Source organism: Phascolarctos cinereus, unplaced genomic scaffold (genome assembly GCF_003287225.1).
Source record: "Phascolarctos cinereus isolate Bilbo 61053 unplaced genomic scaffold, phaCin_HiC Scaffold_4;HRSCAF=312, whole genome shotgun sequence".
Taxonomy (NCBI): domain Eukaryota; kingdom Metazoa; phylum Chordata; class Mammalia; order Diprotodontia; family Phascolarctidae; genus Phascolarctos; species Phascolarctos cinereus.
This window is the reverse complement of record NW_027555847.1, coordinates 654,685,925-654,712,900: the sequence shown is the minus strand read 5'-3', so window position 1 is coordinate 654,712,900 and position 26,976 is coordinate 654,685,925. Positions and strand designations below refer to the sequence as shown.

Genomic DNA, 26,976 nt, shown 5'->3' with positions numbered 1-26,976 from the left:
TTTCTGATCCCATCACCTATTCTGACCTTATTCCTTGCCTTAATCATTATCACTATTCTGACACTTCTCTAAATCCCACCTTACTTTAATATTCTGCCTTACTCTGCCTTCTCTATGCTTAACAGTCCCAATTCCCACTGATAATAAAAAAACAGTAATGGACTGGAAACCATCTGCAGATGTGGAGCCTTCCAACATGGCATTTGTGGGCCAGCCAATCCAGACTTCCATCCCCATTGGTACCATAACCGTTGGGACCCCCATCACAACCTTCTTTGGATCCCCAGAATCCTTGGCACAACACAACACCTCTATTCCCACCATGCCTTCAGTTTTGGCCAGTGTCCCCATAGCTGGTATTATTCCCACATCTGCCCTTCCAATTACTGTTGCTACCTCTAGTACCCAACCTACAGCAGATGCTGCCCCTCTTCACCAAGGTGCTCCCACATCTTCCACCCCAAATCTTAATGCAACTTTTTGCAAAGACATTGCCAATAAACTACAGAATTCCCTGGCACATACTGCCCTCACTGCACGTGCTTCTTCCCTTTCTCCTCCACATCCCTCTCATTCTCCACCCCCACATTCTATCATCTCCTCTCCCCCTGCCAATCACGCCCGAAGGTCCCATTCCTTAGAACATAAAAACAAGAGCCTCCTGGAAACTGAGAGGAAGACGACCCATCGGAAGACCAGTAAAGTCAGCGAAATTCAGAGAGGTCAGTATTCTACCCCTACTGGTCATGTCCATGGTGTATGTGATATAGGCTCTCAGTAAACCTCTCTCTCTCTCATATATACATATATATATATATATATATATATATATATATATATATATATATATATACATATATATATATACACACACACATATACGTATATGTATATGTATATATATATATATATACACACACACATATACGTATATGTATATGTATATATATATATATATATATATATATATATACATATTTTGCCATGAACCATTCTTTTTCCCCCAGTATCTTCAGACCCCACTTTTTGTACTTTTTTCAATTTATAAAACTTCTAACCTCCATCTCTCCCTCTGTTAATCACTGACCCCCTACCATTATTCCCTTATCCTCCCCCACCAACAGCATGCCTTGTTTTGTCTACTTCTTTCCTCTTCTGTGAACACTCTGTCCTCTGCCTGTCTTCTTCTTCTGACACAGTCCTCTTCCTTTTCCTCAGACGCTAAGCAGCTGACATGGGAGCGTCTGGTTGGGGAGATTGCCTTCCAACTTGACCGTCGAATACTGTCCAGTATCTTTCCTGAGAGAGTACGCCTCTACGGATTCACTGTCTCCAACATCCCTGAAAAAATTATTCAGGTCTGACCACAGTTTCAATTCTTGATTTCTGACCCCTCCCCATAGGTTTCACTAGATCCGGAATCGCAGGCCTTAGCTCCCTAACTTTTTCCTTTAACCTCTCAGGAGGTGGTAAAAGCTCCTAGGGCCTAGAACTGCCCAAGGGTATATTATACCCTGGGCAACAGACTGTCAGCCAGTGTAATCCCATTGTTGGGTGTGGACTAGCTGTTTGTAGGACCAAATTTCAGTCACCAGTCCAGGTTACAAGCAGTTTAACACTATGAACAAGGTAAGGACGTGTTTACACAAGTTGGACTTGACTTGGAAGTCAAGTATCAGGGCAAAGGGGGAAGAATCATAGTATTTAGCCCAAGATAGTACCCAGGAAGGTGGGATCAAAAGATTAGTGAAACACAGAACTCTTCACTGGATCCAGGAGAGTTCAATAGTAATAGCTGTTTTGAGTGTATCTGTTGCCTTCTAAAGTTAAGTGGTTCAGATCTGATGCTCAGCCCCATATTCCTTTTCATTTATTTCTGAAAAGACATACTCACTGTCAGTATCCTCATATAGGGCTGCTGTCTCAGGAAGAAAGGTGGGAATCTGAACATCCAAGGGGCTGGGTCTGATTCACCCTGCCACCTTCTTGTCATAACACTATGAAAGTGGATCAGAGCCCTAATAACAGGAACTTTAACACCCCTCAGAGTTTTCTGGTCCCAGATTAGCTTATTATTTCTCTTTTTCTCTTGTACTTCAGAGACCAGTGTATCTCTCAGTATCTTTTGTAATCACCACTAGCTTGTTGACAGGAAAGCAGTGTTTTTGTAAATTAAAACATTAAAGAAATGTGAGCATTCCTCTCTTCTCTGGCCCATTGTGGATCAAACTCATTGCCAATTTATTCCCTGCTGTCCTGTTCATGAAGTACATTCACAGACCTTGCAAAGTTATCAGTTTCCAGTAAATAATCTAGAGGAACAAAGGGGAAGCTACAGAGTTATCAACATGTCATAGAAAAGCTGTTCTTACCTCCATATTATAGGCTAACCCATGAATGTAATTTTCTTTCTTGATTCTCTATCTCAACACTTATTTATCCTCATTTTCTAACTCAGCTATCAAATGCCATTTTGAAAAATCAGGGTCTAGGGGCAGCTAGGTGGCACAGTGGATAGAGCACTGGCCCTGAATTCAGGAGGACCTGAGTTCAAATCCAGCCTCAGACTAAACACTTGACACTTACTAGCTGTGTGACCCTGGGCAAGTCACTTAACCCCAATTGCCTAAAAAAAAAAATCAGGGTCAGGTGTTCATCTCCCTTCCCTCTGCTGGAAGAAGGGGTTCTCTGCATCTTCTACCATTTTGTCCATCAACTCTGATATTACATTATTTGATGAGGAAAGAATTGAAATAAGAATCATTTGTATTATAGTAAGAAATCCTTTCCCCTCAAAATCCCTTAAATGTCCTTTTGCTTCACAAATTAATATTACTTGAGACAGTAACCTCACAAGTTCTCCCTCCCAACTTAAAATAGAAAATGTTAGTTCTTTAACATCTGCCCTGAAGGTCTGTGGATGAAAAGTCTTAAGTGGCACCAAGAGAAACTGTCAAATGTGAATATTTCCAGGACCATGTTCTATAGCCACGTGGAACTCCTGTAGCTTCCATAACTATATCTTAGCTTAGAATGAACATTTTTCATGGTGTTCCACCATTTTGTACAAAACGACAGAATCTCAGAATTGGGAGCAATCTGTACCTTAAACAGGAATCTCCTTTAATCCCCAACAAGTGACAGCCAGCATCCACTTGAAGCTCTACAGTGACCAGGAACCCAGAACTGCCATAGATGATCAGTTCTACTTTTGGAAGTCTAATTGATAGGAAGTTTTTCCCTACATCAAGTCTAAATATGCCTCTCTACAACTTTTATCCCTATTCTAAATTCTACCTTCTGGGACTGAGTAGGGTAAACGTAATCTCTCTTCTCCATGACAGTCATTCAAATAATTTGAACACAACTAATTTGGGTCCTCCTTAACTTTTTTTCCCTCTAAGCTAATTATCTTCAGTTCCTTTCAGTGATCCTCCTAAGACATAGTCTCCTGTCCTCTCACCATCCTGGTCATTCTTGTCTGGGTAAGCCCTAATTTATCAATAATCTTTGTAAGATGTGGCACCTATAACCAGGCACTATATTCCAGATGTGTTCTGGCTAAGGCAGAATGCAACCATACTTTCAGCTCCCTTGTTCTGAATACTCTACCTCTACTAATCTGGCCTAAGACTGCATTAGCTTTTTTCAGCTGCCATATTAAATTGTTGACTCATACTGACTTTGTAGTTGATTAAAACCTCTATAACTTTTATCACATAAACTTTCAAGGCACATGTGTTCTATCCTACATTTGAACCCTGGTATAAAACTTTACATTGATTTCTTTAAAATTTCCCTTACTTAGAGACAGTCCATTCTTCTAAACTGTTAAGCTCTTTTTATACGCTAATTACATCATCTAAACTGTTAGATTTCCCTTCTGTCTTTATGTCACCGACAAATTTTAAAAGGACGCTATTTAAGATTTTACTCAAGTCATAGATTCTTTGGACAGGATCAAAATCAAGATTATTCGGCACTCCACTGGAGACCTCTGTACAGGTTGACATAGATCCATTAATCACTCTTTGGGTTCAGTCATTCAGCCAGTTCAAATTTATGTAATTATACTAGAATTCAAGCTACATCTCTCCATCTTTTCCACAAGGATATGAAGCTTTGTCAGATGACTTTCTAAAATCTATATACTCTGTCTATAGAGTCTCTCTGAACTGCCAGTCTAATGAATCTGTCAAAAAAAAAAAGGGAAATAAGATTAGTTTTGCATATCTTGTTCTTGAAGAAGTCATGTTAGTGTTCAGCAATCGCTATTTCCCCTTTCTAAATGCTTATCAACTGTCTCTTTAATAAAACTTTTGTAGCAGGTGTGCCCATATATCCTCTTGGAAGGAATGTCCTCTTTTCTCTCTCTCTCCTGAACAAGGAATGATATTCCCTAACAGCTGTGACAAGGTATGACATCACCTTATTGTGGATATGTGCTGCCTCTGGACACCACATTGTTGATGAAGTCCATACACTTTAACTACACAACACCTCTAACGTAGAGAGAAAGACTACTTACGGAGATAAGGACTCAGTTCCCTGGAGAGGAAGAAATTATGCCAGGTGGAGACAGAGTAATGGAGAAGCTCCCAAATCAAGCCAAGGACATAGATCAAGCCAGGAGTTGGAACCTAAGGAGCAGCTTGTCATAGAGCCATGACGAAGGAGCAAACCTGGATCTTGCCCTTCAGTAATATTGTGATACATGTGGAATGTATAGCTCCAGGAGAGGGGAATTGACTCTTTAGTCACCCCAGCTTCATCCTCCACACCGGGGACCTCTCTACCTAGTACAATGCATTGTAAGTCTAAAGGATTGTATGGCTTCTTGAAAAAGGTAGGGTTTGGGGGAAATAGGTGGCATAGTGGACAGAACACCAGCCCTGGAGTCAAGAGGTCTTGAGTTCAAATCCTCAGATGCTTACTAGCTGTGTGTCCCTGAGCAAGTTACTTAATCCCAATTGCCTCCAAAAAAAAGAAAAAGGTAGGGCTTACCATAAAGGAGGGTTCTTTGCTTCTTAGGCAACCCCAAGTTCTTTCCTCCTGCAGGAGGATCACAAAATAATATTATAAGTACTATAGTACTTGGGTAATGTAAAGGCCCACTTGAAAAGGAAAGGAAGTTGTCATTTATGTTCTTTTGTAAGATTTGATAAAACCTTGACATTCTCCAGCTCATCAATATCTTCCTTAAGCCATAGAACCCCAAAATTAACACATGTGAGGTCTGACGAGAGCAGAATTAGACAAGAACTATCACTTCTTTATTCCTGGAAGTCATATTTCTCCTAAGGCAGCCCAAGATTGCATTGGCCTTTTTGGCTGCCATCACATTGAATCACTATGACTCAGTGAGCTAGCTGTCCACTAAAATCCCAAGACCTTTCTTCAAAATGACCACTGTTTTCTTCCATTTTGTACTTGAGAAATTGGTTTTTGTGCCCAAGTGTAAGATTTTACATTTATCCCTATTAAATTCCATATTAATAGATTCAACTCAATGCTCTTAACATTGTGTTATTTATCCTACCTGGACTTACATCATCTTCAAATCTGAGGAGAAAGCCATCTATAATGCGTCCAAGTCATTGATAAAATTTGGTTTTTTATTTTAAATTTTTATTGATATTTCTTGCTTTTTCACATTACCTTCATTTGTTAATACAGCCTGCTCTCTACCCCTACTTAGTAATTCATTCCTTGTAACAAAAAAGAAGAAAAAACAGCTCAGCCGAACTAACCAACACATTGAGTCTAATAGCACATGCAACATTACATACCCATAGTCTTCCATCTTTGCAAAGAAGATAGAAAGGAACATTTTTTTTATCTTTTTTAGGAGCAAACTTGGTTATGATCATTTAAAGCATTCAATGTTTGTTGTCATTGCTAGTGTTGTTCCAGACATTGTATGTATTGTTTTCCTGGTCTGGTTTGTTTCATTGTGTACCAGTTTATACATTTTTCCATCTTCAAATTTATTGTTTCTTATAACACAGTTATATGCAATTCAATTCAAATTGATGAAATTATTAAACAACATGGGACCAACTCTAAATTCCTAGGGAACCCCACTGGAGACTTCTCACACCAACACTGAAACATTAACGACCACTCTTTTAAATCCAGCCAGGAGTGTGACATGGTCAGGGTTGTGGCAGAAGACTGTTTTTGTCAGCTGTATGAAGGATGTATTGGAAAAGGGAGGAGCAGGTGTCAGACCAGTTAGGAAGCTCTATGCCAGACTAAAGTAGAGTGATAACCATAAAACTTAGTGAAGGGAATAAATATAAGAAATGTTGCAGAGATAGATTTGGAAGGCTTTGGAAACTGATAGATGTAGGAGTCAGAGAGAGAAGCAGAGGTGGCTCTCAGGTTACAGACCTGGGTAATTGGGAGGGCCATATTGCCCTCCACAGAGATCGCAAAGTTTGTACCAGTTTATTGGGGGAAAGATGATGAAGCCTGTATTGATTCCCCAATTCCTAGTACCCTTCCTACCAAATTTGCGTGTTTATTTTGTGTACATTCCATTTATGCATCCATGTACATATGTACATATGTATACATATATTTATATATATGTCACATCCTTTAAATAGACCATACTCCTGGAGAGCAAAGATGGTTTTATCTTTATCCTTATAGCCCCCAGTATCTGGAACACAGTAGGTGTTTAATAAATGCTTGTTTTTTGAGTTATTGAATTCAATTTTGAACTTCTTGGGCTTAAGGTATGAATATGACATCTCAATAGAGAGATCCAGAAGATAGTTAGAGATGTGGAATTAAAGTTCAGAGAAAAGGTTAGGTCTGGACATAGGAGTAGGGCTAGATTTGGCAGAAGATTTGGAACAGCCACATCAAGGAGTGTGATAGAAAGTCAGTCATGGAAAATAAAAGGATTGTCATGCCACAATAATAGTCCAGTTGAACTTGGATGATACAATTGTGTTTTGTGGCACAGTCTTTTTTTTTTCATATTAAGCATATTTTCACATTGGTCATGATATTAGAAGAATTAGAACTAATGGGAGGAACCACGAGAAAGAAGAAATAAAACAAAACAACAAAAGAAAAGAAAAGGAGAGCAAATAGTATGCTTCCATCTGCATTCAGACTCCATAATTTTTTCTCTGAATGTGGATAGCATTTTCCATCATGAGTCTTTGGGAGTTGTCTTAGATCCTTGCATTGCTGAGAAGAGTTGAGTCTATCAAAGTCAGTCATCGCACAATGTGGCTGTTACTGTGTACAATGTGCTCCTGGTTCTGTTCACTTCACTCAGCATCAGTTCATATAAGTCTTTCCAGGTTTTTCTGAAGTCCACCTGCTCATCAGTTCTTATAGCACAATAGTATTCTATTACATTCATGTACCACAAATTGTTCAGCCATTCCCCAATTGATGGGCATCCCCTCAGTTTCCATTTCTTCCCCATCACAAAAAGAGCTGCTATAAATATTTTTGCATATATGGGTCCTTTTTTTGCATTTGTATAATCTCTTTGGGAAATAGCCCTAGAAGTGGTATTGCTGGGTCAAAGGGTATGCACAATTTCATAGTCCTTTGGGCATAGTTCCAAATTGCTCTCCAGAATGACTGGATCAATTCACAACTCCACCAGCAATGCATTAGTGTTCCAATTTTCCCACATCTTCTCCAACATTTAATCATTATCCTGTTTTGTTATGTTGGCCAATCTGATAGGTGTGGTGTGGTACCTCAGAGTTGTTTTGATTTGCATTTCTCTAAACAATAGTGATTTAAAGCATTTTTATATGACTATAGATAGCTTTAATTTTTGTGGTACAGTCTTGTTGCTCCAGAATTTTGGGAGTAGCAATCAAGAAGTGGTGATCCAACATCGATTGTTGGCAGAGAATGAACATTGGAAGGAAAGGGGAGCAAAGGATTCAAGAATGGAGACCAATGGTTAGTTAACTGGTTAACTAAAGGATTAAGATTGAAAGAAGAAGATGAGGCCAAACATGGGTACCGGGCTGGGAGAACAGACAAGTATGGAGGGTCACTGAGAAAACAAAGTATAAGTTTAGGAGCCAGACAAAGAGAGATAATTAGAGGCAGCTAAGTAGTGGATAGAACATTGGACTTAGAGGCAGTAAGATCCAACTTCAAATCTTGCCTCAGACACTGGCTATGTGACCATGGTCAAGTCACTTAATCATTATCTGCTTCAGTTTCCTCATCTGCAAATGGGGATAACAGCACCTACCTCCTAAGGTTGTTGTAAAGGTCAAATGAGATAATATATGTAAACTTTACAAACCTTAAAATGAAGATAGAGCACTGAGCCAGGATTCAGGAAGATCTAAATTCAAATCCAGTCTCATAGACTTATTAGCTATGTGACCCCAGGCAAGTCATTTATCTTCTACTTGCCTCAGTTTCCTCAACTGTTAAATGGGGACAACAACCCTATCTACCCTACAGAGTTGTTGCAAGGATCAAAAGAGATCGTATTTGTAAAGTACTTAGCACAGTGCCAGGCACATAGTAGGCAGTCCTATATTAATGCTTACTTAGCTCCCTCTCTCCTCACACACAGAGGTATATTTTTCAATAACAATAACAATCAGTTTGATGCATGAGGTTTTCAAGGCAGATTAGCACCTCTGGCATGAGGACCTGCTGAGTCTTTTTCAGGGTTTCTCCTTTGCCTTTGGTGTCCACCTCCCACCCAATTCTCACCTGTGTCTCCATCTCAGCAAACAGGATAACCTAGGTTGAGGGTAGCCAGTAGGCTCAAAGACATCTTCCCCAAGCATGTGAAGACTTCCCCTGGCAGAGTGGGCAGATGAGAACAATTTGTTCCAATGGTTACGAAGGCAGCTGAGGCAGGCAATAGAGTGCTTAGTTAGAGCTCCGCCAGGCATCAAAGATGCCAAGGTCATCCACTTCAATGACTCTGGAAGAGAGAGTGAGGCTGATGACTTTGTACAACTCTGCCTCACTTAAATCCAATTTACAAGCAAATCAAGACATCACCCCGTGATGTCATTGATCTTCTTCAAAAACAAAAGACAAGCAAAAAATGCTAGCTGCTATTATTATTATCAGAGAGGAGAATGTCAAGCTCAGGATCATGGAAAATTTGAGGGAGGTGGTGAACTGTAAAATATGACTACTCCTAGACTAAGTGGCTGAGGAGGAACTCCAAAATATGACCACCCCTATACCAAGTGTCTGAGTCAGAGTGGAGATGTAAGCTGTAGGAGTAGAAGAAGCTGATTAACTAGGGGGAAGGTCAGGGTGTCCAATGAGACATCTACCTGAATATTGAACTCCCTTAGGATTTGGAAGGGGTCAAGGTGGAGAAGAAGCCTGTGAGTTAGGTTCTGAATTCCTTGGGAAATGAAAAGTAACCTAGAGGCTGATAGGTATCATCAAGTTGGATTTGGACAAAGTGATCCAAAGGCAGATGAGGTGAACCTAGAAGGAACAGAGATTTCTAAAAGGTTGTGGTGGAGGACGGGTCTGTAAATGGCAATAAGGGAGCAAGGAATGTGCTGGGTGCTCCTCTTGGCCCAATACGGCAAGTGATATGAGAAAAAGAGTGGCCAATACTGGAGAGGGCATGGCAGAATGAAGTCTCTTCCAGAAGAATCCAAATTTCCTTGAGTGACAGCTTAGAGGTATATAAAAAGGAAGAGTGTCAGGACGAAAGGGAATATATTAACAATTAGGTGGAAGCTCCATAAACATGATGGAAAGGCAAATCTGAAGAAGATAGTAAGAAAGAGATGGGGAGAAGTTGAAGAGGAATGGGATTGCCATTTGGGTAGATGGTAGCACTAATTAGCTATAGAAATTAAAAGAATGGGAAATAGGAGTGTGATAACTGTAGGGCAAAAGATATACCAGTTGACTGGAGTACTTAAATGACTGGATTCGGATACAAAAGATGAAAGGCAACTAGGTGGCACAGTGGAGTAAAGAAAAACTCCTTATCCTGAGTTCAAATCTGACCTCCAACACTTACTAGCTGTGTGACTGGCAGCAAGTCTCATAATCCTGTTTGCTCAGTTTTCTCATCTGTAAAATGAGCTAAAGAAGAAAATGGCAAACCATTCCAATAGCTTTGCCAAGAAAATCCCAAATGGAGTCACAAAGAGTCAAACGTGACTAAACAACAACACAAGAGATGAATGGCATTAGCGTCCAGAAAGGTCTTGTAGTAAAGGAGAATACCAATCCTGGGTAATCCACAGCAAGCACACCCACTAAAAGTGTTCCCATAGCTCTTGGGGTTATTTTCGCTTCTTCAGAAATCATGATGTTCTACCATTTGTAGTTCGATAGCATCACTAAGAGAATAATGTGTTAAAGAGATGAACTTTTGTACAAATGAGTTCTTTGAGATCATTGAAATTACTATAAGGTTTCTTATCCAGTATGATTTCCTCCACTTACTCAAATCTGGGGGTGGAACCTGTCCATAGATAGATAGAGAAGCTATCTATCCATTCAGCTACTTATTAGCGTCTGGGCATTATCTGTCAATGTGACTCTTTAGATCAATCTCTTTGACATTGCCCTGGATTTCACTGAGTAGGCTTTGTAGTAATCTGGGATTTCAAGTAATTAGCAATAATAACTTGTACTTATATAACTCTTTGTCATCTACAAATAGGAATATTTGGATAACCTTACCATGAATAGGGAATCTTTTGTTTTGACTCTGTGCAGGACATCTTCCATGCCACTGGAGAATACCTTGGGTGAGCATGTCTCCTCTCTTTATAGCTGACATGGTGTCAATACTCAGCGGATTGTAGGATAAAGTATCTTTATAGTTAAATCTGTCGTAGACTCTCATATAATTTTTATGTTTGCTTGAGAGAGCCTTCAAATTGCACTTTGTTTTACTGAATCAAATGTTTGTTGAAGTCTTTTTTTTAAAAGAACCCCTAAGCAGTAGACATGGCAGGACCTTATTTTCTGCACCTCTCAGTCAGTTGTAAAGAAAAAAATACGTGATGGAAGAGAGGATGGATGGATAGAATTTGAGGTAAATCCTGGTGCGGGAGAGACAAAATTTTAATTCGTTAAGAAAAATGACAGAACTCAACAACCTAAAATTCTACAAGGGAAATTAGCTCAAATTGTTGGAAATATTCTAGAAAAAAATTCTGATGACACAAATACCAACAATTATGAAGAAGAAAAGGGGAAACTAAAGAGGCTCCTGATATAAATGATAAGAAACTAACTGACCCACTTAGATTTTTAAAAGATATGTATTGAAAATGAAAGCAAGACAGCTACTCATTCATATAAAAAAGAGTGGTGTAATCCTATATGAATCATAATCCTATAAGAAGAGTGTCAGGATCAATAAAGCTGCTAGCTAAAACAAAGAGGCAAAGTAGCCGGTACAATGGAAAGTGGCATATTTAGAGTCAGAGGACCTGAGTTTCAGTATGACCCTTGGGCAAATCACTCAACTTCATTGGACCTCAGTTTCCCCATCTCTAAAATGAGGAATTAAACAAGATATCTTCTAAGGGCTCTTCCAACTCTATGCTGCTTCCTAGGACCTGATAAACTATGAATCCCAGGGTCCTGAAAAAACTGACAGATAATAATAGTAATAATAGCTAACATTTATATAATGATTACTTCGTACTTGTGCTAAATGCTTTACAATTGTTATCTCATTTGAACATCAATTGCTATTTACATTCATTCTGAGATGATCAGGGCCCAAATAATTTTGTTTTGGCAGAAATTCTGAGGGTCTTCTCCTCCCACATCTATTGTTTTTAGAGAGGTCATTCTTTGCCTCATTTTTTACTAAACCTTAATCACTGAATGGGTTTTGCCTCAGTCAAACTGAGACCTGTTAAAGACCTTAGCTTGAAAAACCCAAGGATCCCCACTGCATCCTGGGCCTCATCCAGTTGCCTGATCTATATCTGCCCGCTGGAGCCAAATGGCTCATGAGGTGAAAGTGAGGCTGGTGACTTTGCACAGCCCTCCCTCACTTAAATTTAATTCATTGTCATGTCATGACATCGCCTCCTTTATGTCATGGTCCTCTTCGAAAATGAAGGACAAACAGCAGCAAATTTTGAAACTTACAAGGAGTCTGAAAGGTAGTTCCATTTTACAGATGAGGAAACTAAAGCAATCAGAGGTTAAGTGACTTGCTCAGGGTGACATAGCTAGTAGGTATCTGAGGTTGGATTTGAACTCAGGTCTTTCTGACTCCAGGCCAAGCCCCTCTATCTACTGTACCACTTAGCTGCCTCAAAGATAAGATTCCTGTCACTGTCATAATGGCTAAAAGGTAGTTAAAATGTCATGGTGAATGAGAGGGGCACCATAAGACTGGAGAATGTCAAACGCTGTCCCCAATACCTTTTTTTCCCCATTTATCATTTCCTTAAAGCATAATTTTATTGATGTCTAATGTCTTTACATCATAGTCAATTCCTGACTCTCCACTCCAGATTGAAGACTCCATTGTGACAAAGAAAAACAATTAAGCAAAATATCCAATATGGAGACAGTATATACAGTATTATATCCTTGTGGTCTACCACATCTCTTCCATGAGAAAAAGGGGTATGTTTCATTGTCTGTTATCTAGGAACTTCCTTGACTTTTCCATTCATGATACCTTGATATAATCAAAATTATGCACTTTACACCTTCTGATGCTCTCTATCACTTGTTTAGTTCTAAATTCTTCCCTTTTCCATCTGACAGGTAAATTGTTCCACGCTCCCCTAATTTGCTTTTGATATTACCCTTGACATCTAAATCGTATACTTCTTTTGACCTTATCTTGGTATATGTTGTAAGATATTGGTCTATACCTAGTTTCTGCCATATGCAGTGGCTTTCTTTTTAGTTGAGCCAATATCCATGATTTTTCCATTCTTTTAGAATCTCTTTTAAATATCTTGAAAAATGAATTCCCTGGTTACTTTACAATTGTCGTACCTGCCTGTATAACATAGTTAGCCAATATCACTTGATCTTCCCTACTTTTATCTTCACAAATGCCAATTGCTATATCCTCATATAATACTAGGATAATAGATATTCTGCTACCTGATGTCCCTAGGCACCTTTTTTGAAGTATAGAAACTGGAGACAAGCTCAGCTGTAAGCCATGATTCAGATAAAACAGACTTGGTCAAATATGATCTTATTATTTTCATCCCTGATTTCTCTACTCTGGTACCAGCTTTGTGGGAGTATTAGCAACCAAATTCAAACCCTAACCAAGACAAACAACCTTAAACACAGTCCTATGCACTGTGATTATGGTACAGGGGAAAGAGACCCCAGGTCAGTGCTACGGTGTACCATTGCTCCTTATACTCATTTACTCACTGCTCTTACACATAAACACTCAGATTATGACAATGACTAACTCCTCTTCACACTTTCCACATCCAGGCTGAATCAATATCTACCACTTCTCTAGATCTAATAGCAGTTCACATCCTGAAGCCCCTAAGAACTGCCTACACTCATCGACATTGTAATCAGTCACTCACCTCCTCAGTCATCACTTCCTGGGTGAATGGCAGCATAGAGAATCCTATGCCCCTCTCAGTCCTGTGGGGTCCGAGTAGATGGGATGGTAGAGTTCAAATATGATTGATTCATTATCCCTACTCCTCTCTACTAAGGCACATTGTGGAAGAATCACAGAATATCCAAGTTGGAAAAGAGCTCAGAGACCATCTATCCCACCCATTCCTGAATTAGGGTTCCTTCTATGACATAACTCAAGAAGCTTCCTAGCCTTTACTGAAAGATCTCTAATAAGAAGGAAAACCCACTGCCTTTTAGGACAACCAATTTCACTGTGAGAGAGCATTAGTTGTAAGAGAAGTTTTTCCTTATATCAAGCCCAAATCTTCCTCTTTGCAACTTGTACCCAGAGTTTTTAAAGAAATTCATTCTTCTGAGGCCAAGCAGAGCAAATCTGATTCCTTGACAGCACTTCAAATATTTGGAAAATGCTTATATACCTCCTCTAAATCATCTTCTCCAGTTGAATATTCCCAGTTCCTTTAATTGATCCTTCTATATGATAACTCCAAGGCCCTTAACCATCCTGGGTATGTCCTCCTCTGAATACACTATGGCTTCTCCATTGTACTTTTAATATGTGGTTTTCCAAACTAGCCCTAGTATTCCCAATGTGGTCTGGCAAAGGCAGAATACAGAAGGATTATCAGTACCCTAACCCTGAACACTGCACCTCTACATGAAGTTAAACTTTACTTTTGATGGAGTTAAATGCTGCCTTTTTAGAGACAGACAGACTATCTTGCTAGTAAATCTTGTGGAGGCCTCATTTTTCACTTAGCAGCTTCCAAATTTCCCCATCATTTAAAAAAATTATATCTACATAATCTAGCCTAAGACTGCATCGACTCTTTGGGCTACCACATTGTACTGTTGTTTTAAATTGAGTTTGAAATCTACTCACCTCCCCAGATCTTTTCCAATGAATTGCTCTGTAGACATAGTTCTCTTATTTTCTGCTTGTGAAATTAGTTTTTTTAGAACCCAAGTTTAAAGCTATGACATCTAATATATTAGCTGTTCCTCTCAGATTTTTTTTTGTCTGCAAATTTTATGAGTTCGGTCTATGCCTTTCTCCATAGAAGATGGGAGTAACTGCTCCCAGGAGCTTCTCACTATCAAGTATAAGGTTACAACTAGTTTCTTTCTGGGAGGTATGAACAATTTTCTAATATGATGGCACAGTTTATAGAAGGTCATCTTCATTCAAGGTACCTAGACAAGTAACCAGGCTGGTTGCTTCTGCCTTTGGTCACAAGCTTCTGATGGAATCTCATCACAACTCTATCCTGAAAAGGAGAAGCTGCAAGTCTGGGAAAAATAATGTTTAGTACTGGGAATACAAATAAGCCAGCCAACCCCTGCCCTTAAAGGATTTACATTTAATAGGGAAAAACAACACATATAGGAGAGATGAGGCCAGAGAAGAGTGAGGATCGTTTTGGATAAGGAAGTCAGAGGGAATGATGATTGGCAAATGATGGCAATATATTTAATTAGATAACTTTTCAAAGAGCCAGAGTTGGAAAGGGGGGTAGGGGTGAGGAAAGGGAGGGGAAGTATTAGAGAGCATGGCAAGAAGATTGTGAGGAAATGGTACTGATGGATCTGTGACCAGGACAAGACTCACTAATCAGAGCTAGGATCACAAGAATGGAATTTGAGTTCTAATAAGAGATGGAGGATGGAACTGCAAGTGACAGAGTAGGAAAGTGGCTAAATTCTTCCCATTAATCCTATTTGGATTGTCACTTGCCATGGTTTACGGTATAAGTTGTATTAGACTATGGACCAGGGCAGATCAAACCGTGGAGCTTACCTAAACAACCCAGTAGTAGGACACTGGAGCTGGATGAAGGCAATTGGCAGGCTCATTTTTTCCCCCCTCAGACTTTTTTCCTATTTTATAAGGTGCTGTAGTAAAGAGGTCAAAAGAAGCCAGAAACTATCTCATCCCACAAACACTTAATCTGAACAACAAGAAAATATGTGGCAGTGAAGGACAAAATTGGTTGAGTACATTTGCAAAATATTGCAGAGAGGATGAAGGAAGATCAGTGTTTCATGGTGACCTTTCTTTGCATGTTGAATATTTTTACCCATCCTCTAAAACCTAACTGAACTCAACAAATATTTATTAAATGTGAGTCATAGTCCCTGCCCTTTAGGAGCTGGGGAGATCTATACATATATATAAATAAATATATATAAATAAATACACACACACACACACACACACACACACACACACATAAGTAAATGGAGGGTAATTCAAGGAGAAAGTAGTAACAACTGGGAGGATCAGGTGACATTAGACAAATCACCTTAATTCTCTGAGATTTCATTTTTTTTTATCTATAAATGGAGGGGCTAAATATGCAAGCTTCCTGCTCTGATTCTATAATATTCTGTGTGTAAGGGAGAACTGGGACCGCTAGATGGCACCATAGTTGATAGAGTAGGAGGCCTGGAGTAAGGAAAATCATCTTCCTAAATTCAAATCTGGCCTTAGATGCTTACTAGCTGTATGACCCTAGGCAAGTCACTTAACCCTGTTGGCCTCCGTTTCCTCATCTCTACAAGGAGCTGGAGAAGGAAATGACAAACCACTTCAGTATCTCTGCCAAGAAAACCCCAAATGGGGTCATGAAGAGTGAACAGCAATAACAACAAAGAGAAAGCTGGCCACTCAACTGAGTCCTTACGAGCATGCCTAGTGCTACTGATGCAATTCTCCCCATGAAAGAGGCTGTGAACTTGCTTCCAAGAGAGTTGTTATGGTTATGGTTAATGGAAGCTCCTTGAAGGCACTCTGGAGCACCTTTAGACGTTCTGCAACTGGTCTTAGTTTACTAACCACGGGCTTTCACCGGCCTGGTGGTGCATTTAGAATGCACCATCATCTTCTCTGGGTTTGACTCTTCTCTCCACATGACTTTTTTCTGGATGACAGCATCTGGGGAGAGGCAGGCCCCTTAGGCCCTCTCCTTTCATAGCCTGGAAGTATAGGCCTCCCATCTTTGCCTGTATATTTGCTCTTTAGCTTTAGGTGAAAAAAAAAGGCAGAGGCTGTGACCATGAGAATTTCAAAAGAGAAAGAGCCACTGAGGTCCCGAGACCTGGGAGTTAAGTCCGCACCAGGTTTTGCACCCAGGCCATCATCGATGAACGAGGAGCAACCTTCAGGACCCAGCCCATTCAAGATGTGACTCATCTGGAATCCCCTATTTCATATGATATCCTGTTCCTTACATAGTTATTCTACTTTTTGTCCTCAATAAATGTTGGCATAAAATCTGTCATCATCTCATTAATGGTCTTTTACTCATCATAAGCACTGTGAAGCAAGCTAACCAAAAAAAGCATGGAAAAAAAAATCATTAGAAAAGCATGGAATGATATATCTGATTACCTTATTAGCACGGAATGAAACTAACCCCCGCAAACTTCTTTATGTGACTTTTTTTTTTTTGCTTTTAGTCAATTGGGGTTAAGTGACTTGCCCAGGGTCACACAGCTAGTAAGTGTCAAGTGTTTGGTCTGAAGCCGGATTTGAACTCAGGTCCTCCTGACTTCAGGGCCCATGCCCCATCCATTGTGCCACCCAGTTGCCCCTTTATGTGACTTCTCAAGGAGAAATTGTGGACAATCTTCCAATTTACTTGTAATTTTGTTTTCTGGTTTCCTTTATATTGAGAATGCTGACTTATATATAATTCAGTTCTTCTAGAGGCACAGCAATTCATTGACTATTAGACAAAAATTAGATATTGATTGCCAGTGATTAAATTAGTCATTGCAGATGGTCTAAAATCTGATTCTTAGCACTCTCTGCATCCTTTTTGGCTACTCTACCACCATCGCTGCAAAAGTGACAGGCAGTTGAGCAGAAGAGAGGACCATTTTGTACCTTTGTCTAGTTCAAAGGGGCAGCTAGGTTGCGCAGTGGATAAAGTATTGGTTGTGGAGTCAAGAGGATCTGAGTTCAAATGTGACCTCAGATACTTACTAGCTGTATGACCCTGGACAAGTCACTTAACCCTGTTTGTCTCAGTTTCTCCTCTGTAAAATAAGCTGGAAAAGGACATGGCAAAACCTCTCCAGTATTTTTGCCAAGAAAATCCAAATGGGGATTCAATAACAATTAATTCAAGGGTTACTGCTATCATCAAAAATCATCTGGTGGCCAACCTTGTAATAGGCTGGTGCTCTGACAGCCTCATCCAAAGCCTTTCCAGTTTGGTAAAATTTGCTGGGATGTTTACTTCAAGAATCAAGAGTCATTTCTACACCAAGCTGAGTAGTGAGAGCAAGATTGTTATGACTTCACAGAGCCATGTTCACCAAACTCTCCACTTGCTCGAAATAGCAGCCTTTGACACTGTCAATCACCCTTTTCTCCTTGATATACCCTCTTCGCTCTAGGTTTTCAGAACACCATTCTCTCTGGGTTCTCCTCATACCTAATAAATCACTCCTCAGTCTTCCTTGCTGGATCCTCACCCAGGTCACTTCCTCTAAACACGAGCGTCCTAAAGGGCTGTATCCTAGACCCTTCTTATCCCTCTATACCACTTCATTAAGTAATCTCAACACCTCCTATGAATTTAGTTATCTCCATACTAATCATTCTCAGATCTACCTATTATCATGCCCTAAATCTCTCTGCTGATCTCCAGATGCACATCTCCAACTATGTTTCAGACATCTTGAATTGGATGTCCAGTAGACATCTCGAACGTAACATGCACAAAGCTGTACTCATTATCTTTCCCCTAAACCCGGCCTTTCTCCAAACTCCCCTATTACCATCATGGGAAGCACTATCCTCCCAGTCCCCCAGGTTTGCAACCTAGGCATCATCCTCAATTCCTCACTTTTTCTCACTCTTATAGACAATCTGTTGCTAAGGCTTGTTGAACCATCTCTTGAATATGCCTTCTTCTTTCTTCTGATACTACCACCACTGTGGTGCAAGCTCTCATCACCTCATGCTTGGGCCATTGCAATAGCCTGCTGATGAGTGCCTTCATCAAGTCTCTCCCTACTCCAACCCATTCTCCATTAAGCCACCAAAGTGATTTTCCTAAAACAAGGGTTCAACCATGTGATTTCCCTAATCAATAAACTCCAGTGACTTTGATTGCCTCCACAATCAAATGCAAAATCCCGTCATTAAAAACTCTTCATAACCTAGCCCCACTTCCCCCAGCTTTCCAATTTTCTCACACTTTATGCTCTCCCCCATACGTTACCATTGAATAACACTGGTCTCCTTGCTCTTCCGTGATTAAGATACTCTTTCTTTCAGTTTGGGGCATTTTCATTGACTGACCTCAATGCCTAAAATGTTTTCCCTCCTTATCTCTGCCTACTGGCTTCACTAGCTTCCTTCAAGTCTCAGCTAAAATTCTACTTTCTACAGGGAAAGGAAGCTTCTCCCAATCCCTTTTAATTCTAGTTCCTTCCCTCTATTAATTATTTCCTATTATACATATATATATATATATATATGTATGTATGTATGTATATACACACACACGTATTTGTACATATTTGCTTGTTATCACCTCTATTAGATCGTGAGTTCCTCAAGGACAGGGACTATTTTTTGCCTTTCTTTGTATCTTCAGCACTTAGCAGAATGCTTATCACATAGTAGACACTGAAATGTTTGTTAACCAACTAACCAAATTATCTCCCACACACACACACCTATATTCTCATTCTTATAAAATACATATGAGACTAGACTAAGCATATATCAGTTGATTTTCTACATCAAACTGTTTCTTAACAGTCACATAACTGAGTGAACAGCATAAAGGACATGAGATCCAGTATGTGTTGATTACCAAAAAAAAAAATCTGATTCAGTAGAACTAAAAAGTCTTTAAGGCTTTCTTCCAACAAGGTGTCTTCCATCCATATGTTAAAATTATACAAGATTCGGGGCAGCTAGGTGGCACAGTGGATAAAGCACAGGCCCTGAAGTCAGGAGGACCTGAGTTCAAACCGGCCTCAGACCAAACACTTGACACTTACTAGCTGTGTGACCCTGGGCAAGTCACTTAACCCCAATTGCCTAAAAGCAAAAAAATAAAAAATAAAAAAAGTAAAATTATACAAGATTCCTTGATAAATGGAATGATAAGAATAAAATCATTGAATAATTCCCTGATTACCAACATCAGGTGGATCATAAAACAGGCAGACATGCCATCAGAGGTATTTGTCAGTATCCTGGGGGATGCCTCTTTTAGGGTCCAAATGGAAGATGAATGGTAAAAATCCTCCCAATGCTCCTATTTGAAGTAACACATCAAATGCAATGATAACCCCCAAATATCAATGAGATAGTCATCTACCAGAGAGGTCTAGTAATCTATACAGAAAAAAATCAAGTGAATTATGAATGTATACTATGCTGTCCAGATTATGCCATGCAGAAACAGCCCATTGATTTAATCCATTAGCACTTACATCAGATCTATAGACACTGACATAGAAGATGGACAATGAGCTGGGCCCAGAATTGAAAAGAAGGAAGGCAAAGGGCTTGACTATATTTGGGAAACTGCACAGTACTGTAAATTCCAAGTTATTCCTTGTCACAAAAATCCATCTTTTTGAAACCAGAACCTACTTACAATGTTCTATGACTAAGAATCATGGAACATCGTAGTCTCCACAGAATTAAAATTCCAGGTGACCCAAAGGGTAGTAGAGAAGACTTACTGAGGGGAAAGTAGAGTACAGTATATAGCAATAATGATTTGTATACAATAGAACAACAAGGAAATACAAAAAGATAAGTAAAAATAGATGGGCTAGTCAAGTTACATGATTAACAGATAGATAAGCAACCCCAGTGCTGCACCAGTGTTTTAGGGTCTAGAAAGCCCGTAGTGCATTGGGTAGATGCCCAGTGGATTCATGGGAGAATGTGAATGAGTAAGAGAAAGAATGACTACATTGCATTCTTTATCAATGGATGGAGTACCAACATCAGTATAGATCACAGATCCATTCACAGATTCTCAATGTGTTAGAAAATTAATTCCTGCCCAATTCATTTTAACTTAATTGATTTTTATGTATATTTTTTTCTCTGAAGTTTCAGAAGAGTGATGGGTTGATGGTGCATTCCTTTATGGGAAAAAAGAGTCTTCTTTATGTTTGTTTTGGTTTTAGGCAATTGGGGTTAAGCAACTTGCCCAGGATCACACAGCTAGTAAGGGTCAAGTGTTTGGTCTGAGGCCAGATTTGAACTCAGGTCCTCCTGAGTTCAGGGCCTGCACTCTATCCGCTGCGCCACCTAGCTGCCCCAAGAGTCGTCTTTATGGCAGCACAGAGCTACAGAAGTTCTGTGTCTTAGAATGCATGCACGGGTAATGTGATATAGTAGAAAGAATGCTGGAGTGGAAATCAGATGATTTACTTTTGAATCCTGGCTCTGGGTAGCTCTATCCAAGTCACTCAAACCTCAATTTCCTCATCTGTAAAAATAGGAGTAATAGTATTTGAAATACCTATCGCCAAGATTATTATAAGAAAAGTGTTTTGTAATCCTTAAAATGTTATGTGAATGAGTTCTTATAATTTTGTTTTGTGTTGTAAAGTTGATATTGATTTTGTTTTAACCACTACTGGGCTATGATCAAGGCAATTCTATACCCCATCAAAGCCAAGATCCCAGGACTGGGAAACCATCTTAGCACCTCAGTCTACCTACTCACCTAGTTGGAATGCTCATTTCCCTGAATCTCTATAGAGCACATCTATAGTTTTCTATAATTCTACTTATTCTCCTAGAAGTCTTCTCTTCTGTTTCCATTATAAAATTGATATCCAAGATTTTTCTTTTGTTCTAAGTTATTACTACTTGTCCAACATTCAAAGCCCACCCAAACTGTCACTATACCCAATGCAAGGTCTCACATGAAAATGCCTACTCTATCCTGCTTTCACCCAGGAATCTAGTGTCATCTCCATCCATTTCTAGCTTTCTCCACAAACTCTTTATGTCATTAACATCCTTCTTCAAAAATATATTCCAATTTTCCCTTCTTAAAAACAACATTATTCGGGGCAGCTAGATGGCACAGTGGATAGAGCACCGGCCCAGGATTCAGGAGGACCTGAGTTCAAATCTGGCCTCAAACACATAACACTACCTGTGTGGTCCTGAGCAAGTCACTTAACCCCATTGCCTAGCAAAAAAAAAAAAAACAACAACACATTATTCATTAATTCCAACATCTTGGACCCCTGAAGACCCAAAACAAAGAGGTTCATGCCCACCACACACCTCTCCATCGTCTTGGACCTTTTGAGTTTGAGATATCTACGTGACATCCAGTTTGAGATGTCTAATAGATAGTCAGTAACATGAGATGATGTCAAGAGAGTGGTTAGGGCCAGATAAATAAATCTGAGATTCATCCACATAGAGATGATAATGAAAGCCAAGGGAACTAGTGAGATCATGAAGTGAAGTAATAGAGGAAGAAGAGGGCCCAGGATGGAGCCCTGGGGCACTGGGTTAATTGGTAGGACCTTGAGAAAGATCCAGCAAAGGAAAATGAGAAGGATCAGTCATACAGGTACGAAGAGAACCAGGAAAGAGCAGTGTTATGAAAACCTAGAAAGGAGCAGGTATCCAAAAGAGAATAGCATCAAAAGCTGCTGCAGAGAGATCAAGTAGAATGAAGATTAAGAAAAGGCCATTAAATTTGACAATTAAAAAATCATTGGTAACTCTGGAGAGAGGAGTTTCAGTGTAATTTCAGAGTAGTTCAGAGTAATCTCAGAAGCCAGACTGCAAAGGGTTTAGGAAAAGAGAAAAGGCACTAATTATTGATAGTTTATTCAAGGAAATTAGCCGCAAAAGGAGGAAAGACATAGGATGATAGCTAGTAGGCTCTTAATAACAGCTTGCTGATTCTGATTTTGATAGATTGATACACTCGGGTTTTCCCACGTGAATAAATAAGACTCTTGAATCGCAGATCTCACTTAGGAAGCTCTACAACTTTCTGGAATTTAATGAAATTACCACATTGGCCTTTGCAAATAGGAACATCTGAGATAGCGATGTTCAAACTTAGGAACTCTATTGTCCTTGATAAAAGAAATTGTTGTTTTTTTGATCTCTGGAGATCTTTTCCATTTTTCGTCTGTTTGTTGATCTTCCTTAAATGTCCTTGAAATGACTTTGCTGAGTTGGCTTGCTTGTCAAGCTTTCTTTAAACTTGCTTTTCCTTCTGCTGCTTCTCTCCTTTACGAGGCAATACAACTCCTAATGTTCATGTAAGACTGCACAAGTGAATATATATATTCTTAACCACATTGCTTTGACCACCATGTGTCTATGTTGTCAAGGAGATAAAATAGTTACTGAGTGTGGACATTTCTAAACTGTTTTGGTCCCATTTTGTGGCAATTTATTTACATTGGTTAAAATTTTGCAAAAAAATTGTTATAATCTGTTTCAAGGCTCTTTTCTCCATTCATTTCCCATTTTTTGGCATTAGTAACTTGTTTAAATAGGTCAGATTGGAATTGTTTTACTCACATGTCATATCTCATCATTTTTTATTCTTTTAATTTTGTATTTATTTTAATCTTTGACCTAACAAATTAGTGGTCTGACCATACACAGACAGCTCATTTAGTAAATGATGTAGATACAGCATACAGCACATGGTATCCCAGGGGTTAAAGTGAATATTAAGCACTGCTTTTCCAGTACTTTGTGAGGCCCCTCCTGAGTGGGGGCTCATTCTGTAACTTGAGAGCATCTAAAGTCTTTTTCCCCTTATCTTGAAATACCATAAAATTCTTCCTTATCTAGTACCATAAAATTCCTCCTGTCTTCCTTATCCTGTACCTCCTTATCTTGAACCACCATAAAACAACATCCTCATCTGGAACATCTATAGGCTGTATGATTTTCTGCCAAATTTTGCTATATAAGCCTAGCTCCCCCAAATACCAGTTGCCTTAATTAGCCTTGTTGCTACAGGTCTGTGTGCTTATACTTTTAATGAAGCTTCTGCTGGCTAAAGAGAACATCTAAGTGAATTCTTTCACTCCCGAACAACTCTCCCAAATCTGACCTCAACAGTAATAATGACATCTACGGCAATAATGAATCATTTCCAATCTTGAAACTTAATCAGTTTTCTGCTGTATTAATTGTAATTTCCATATCTAGCACTTTCTTTTTTCCAAGATGGTTTTCTGGGTCTATAGATATGTCTTTGTTGTCATCTATTCCAACTTTTTGGCCTTTCTCATTCCTTAATACTGAACCATATCAACAGCTATTTGTTTTGGGTTTTTTGGGAGAAGCGTTGACTATCTTCCCCTGTGTTGACCTTTCATTGAATTCACCTATTTTCAAGCCTTTGCTAATTTAATTTGGAGGGTTTTTATCAAGTTCTTCCTAGAATTTCTTTCTCTCCTTCTCTGCAGCCCATGTTGGCATATAAGCTGCAATTATTTTCACAAAAGTCTTTTTTGCATATACTTTTTATAGGCACTGCAATATAAGATGACCAAAAGTCCCATTTTAATATGTTTCTCCTTGCCTTTACACACACAGTAAAGCTAACTCCACCAATTTTTTATTCACTTTTCCAAAGAGAACCTGTGAGCCATACTTTTTTAGCATCCCTTCCCTTCGTCTTCAGGTTTCAATGACAATGAGAATATCAAGACTGAGAATTCAATTCCTCCTGTAATATTTCCACTTGTTGGTCAATGGACAAGTAGCTTACTTGTACCAACAGATAAGTTAATGCTTGCAGATGGTCATAAAACTATCTTGGCACCTTCTTTTCTCCTACACTGCCATGTCAAAAGGTCCTCACAGGACTGTGGGCAATCATTTTTTATTTTTCTTTGTTTTGTGGGTTCCCATAGCCAAAAAGTTCATGAGTCTCGCCATACTTAGTTAAGCTAGTCCTCAGAAAGTAGGCATGGTCTGTTGCCAGAACCATTCTCAAAATCTATACACCATGGTAGAAACTTCCAGAGCTTACTCTCTACTGGCATAGCCTTCAAAAATTTAGAATCGTCTCAAAACTATAATGAAACATGGGAGTAGGACCTTGTAGAGGAAACACTGGAAACCATTTTTCTAGCCACTTGACAGTACCATCATCTAGCCTGTATTTCTCCCTTTCATCTATAAAGACGTGAAAGGCTTTATCAGACATCTTCCTGAAGCACGTATGCTACATCAATGGTATTCCTCTGATCAAGTCAAATAATTTAATTGGAAAAGAAAATGGTTAATCTGTCGTGACCCATTCTTGAAGAAGCTACTCTGGACTTTAGCAATAATCCCTTTCTAAATGCTCACAAATCATGTCTTTGATGATGCATTCTAGAGCTTTGCCAGGAACTAAAATCAAGATCTTTGGACACTAGACAGAATATTTTTTTCATTATTTGGTACATCTGTTACTTTCTAGTCCCACGGCACCTCTCCCTTTCTCCAGAATTTTTTCAAAGTTTACAAATAGTGACTCAGCAGTCTTACAGCAGATCTTTCATCACCCTATTAGCACTCATAGAATCACAGAATTCTAGATTTGAAAAGAACCTCTGCAGCCAACTCATTTGACTCATGCCTCTAACAGCTACACATTGTGTGATGAGGGGCCAGTCATTCAACCTCTAATCCACAACATGGGGCTGACACCCATATTTCACAAAATTGTTGTAAGGCCTAAATGAGGGAAAATGTATCAAGCTGGCTTTCCAAAACTTCGAGTCGATTCATCTAAGCCTGGTACCTGAGACTCATGAAGGGTGACTAGGTGCTTTCTCACCATCTCTTCCCTTACCTTGGGTTTTAATGTCCCTCCTTGTTAACCATTGTTCTATCCTTCCCAATCCAAAGATCATTCTTTTTTGGTAGGGAAAAGAGAAAGTTGAATTGAATACTTCTACCTTCTCCCCCTGAACAATCATTGTAATTCCATCAATCCAGGACCAGGGTCCTTATTATTTTTTTCATCATGGAAGCTCTTACCCCTAACCTAGCTAGAAAACAAATGAAATTTTTAAAAATCCTGTTCATTGTCTTAAGCTTTCATCACTGTCTCTACTTATTCTAAATGTAAACATTCCTGACACTCTTCTCATGCCACCATCCTGCTTTGTTCCTTAGTTCTATAGTTCTCCTTACTCCCATCTCCCATACAAATCTTTTAAAAAGCTAAGGAGTCAGTCAGTTTCTTGTGTGTCTGCATTGGTCTGCTTAAATCACTTCCCTTTCTCTTCCTCATCACAATCTTTTATGTTATCTGAATTTCATTCTTGAGGGCATCCTAACTCTTTCGGGCTGACTTGTAGAATTTTAGGCTGCAGGATCATCCCTATCCTTTCTTGGAATTCCTGGAAATCCACTATCCCAAAATCTAAGATGGGCCTCAGACTAGGACTGGCTTTATCTTCTGTATAAATAGCATACTTTAAGGAGTGCTCATATTCCCCCCCCCAAAGTTCCCCATCACTTCTACTTCAGAAGCTCCTAAACCATTAGAGTCAGGTTCAGAACTGCAATTTGCCTCATAGTTTCCTTTACTGGATCTTCCTCTAGGTCACAGCACTATGCAGGAAGGCCTTCCTCACCTGACCCCTAAAGCGGGGCTCTTGGCCCTCTTCTCCCACTGTACTGTCTCCATGTTTTCCAACTCAGAGGGGCAGGAGGAAAAAAAAAGTGGAGAAACCTAGGGGGTTAAAGTCAGTGGACTTTCATTGATCTTTCTAAAACTTTCCTATTTTAGCTTTATCTGTGCTTCCTCCAAATTGAATTCTCTGCTTTTCAGGTTGAGGGAACACCCTGCTCTAACACTTCCTTCTGCCATAGTAGAGTCTAATCTCTCAGCCTTCCCTGTTCCCACAGGCCTCTCCTGTCAGACCCAATGAACTGAGACACAGAAATGTGTCCTTAGCGTTTACTTGCTCCTGACCCTCTTCCCCTCACCCCAAGTCACCCTGAAACCTCCTCTTCTCCCCACTACCAGGCTAACCCAAACCCCTTCTTTCCTCAGATTTCCTTGTCTCCTTTCTTTTTCCCTTAGGCCTTCCTGATTTCCCCCTCCCCTCAGACTTCCTTAACTCACCATTCCTTTCTCTCCTCCCAGACCTCCCTCCTCCCCTTCCCTCTCAGGTCCTCCAGACACCACAGCTCTGAAGCTTCCCCTTACTTTCCCTTCTACCCCCTCCCAGGCCTCCTTGAACACCTCAAATCACAAACTGGATGAAGAACTGTGCCAGACACTCACTCAACGTTATGTGACTGTCATGAATCGGCTGCAGAGCCTGGGCTACAATGGGCGGGGTCCACCCAGGGCTGACGGAGCAATTGGTTAA

General features: G+C 39.6%; 1 protein-coding gene across 1 annotated transcript; it reads left to right on the top strand.

The window, feature by feature from the left end:
* The first annotated feature begins 322 nt into the window (after positions 1–322).
* On the top strand, positions 323–26,976 carry LOC110214132 (speriolin). The gene is made up of 3 exons (XM_020994850.2): positions 323–722; positions 1,219–1,358; positions 26,833–26,976. The coding sequence occupies exons 1-3, from the start codon at positions 323–325 to the stop codon at positions 26,974–26,976; spliced, it is 684 nt and encodes a 227-aa protein (XP_020850509.2).

What these genes read in the sequence shown, in the direction of transcription:
- LOC110214132 (XM_020994850.2), top strand. Translation starts at nt 323, where the DNA reads ATGCCTTCAGTTTTGGCCAGTGTCCCCATAGCTGGTATTATTCCCACA. An exon ending in AGTCAGCGAAATTCAGAGAG is followed by an intron (nt 723 to 1,218) that starts GTCAGTATTCTA and finishes CCTTTTCCTCAG; the next exon opens with ACGCTAAGCAGCTGACATGG. An exon ending in TCCCTGAAAAAATTATTCAG is followed by an intron (nt 1,359 to 26,832) that starts GTCTGACCACAG and finishes ACCCCCTCCCAG; the next exon opens with GCCTCCTTGAACACCTCAAA.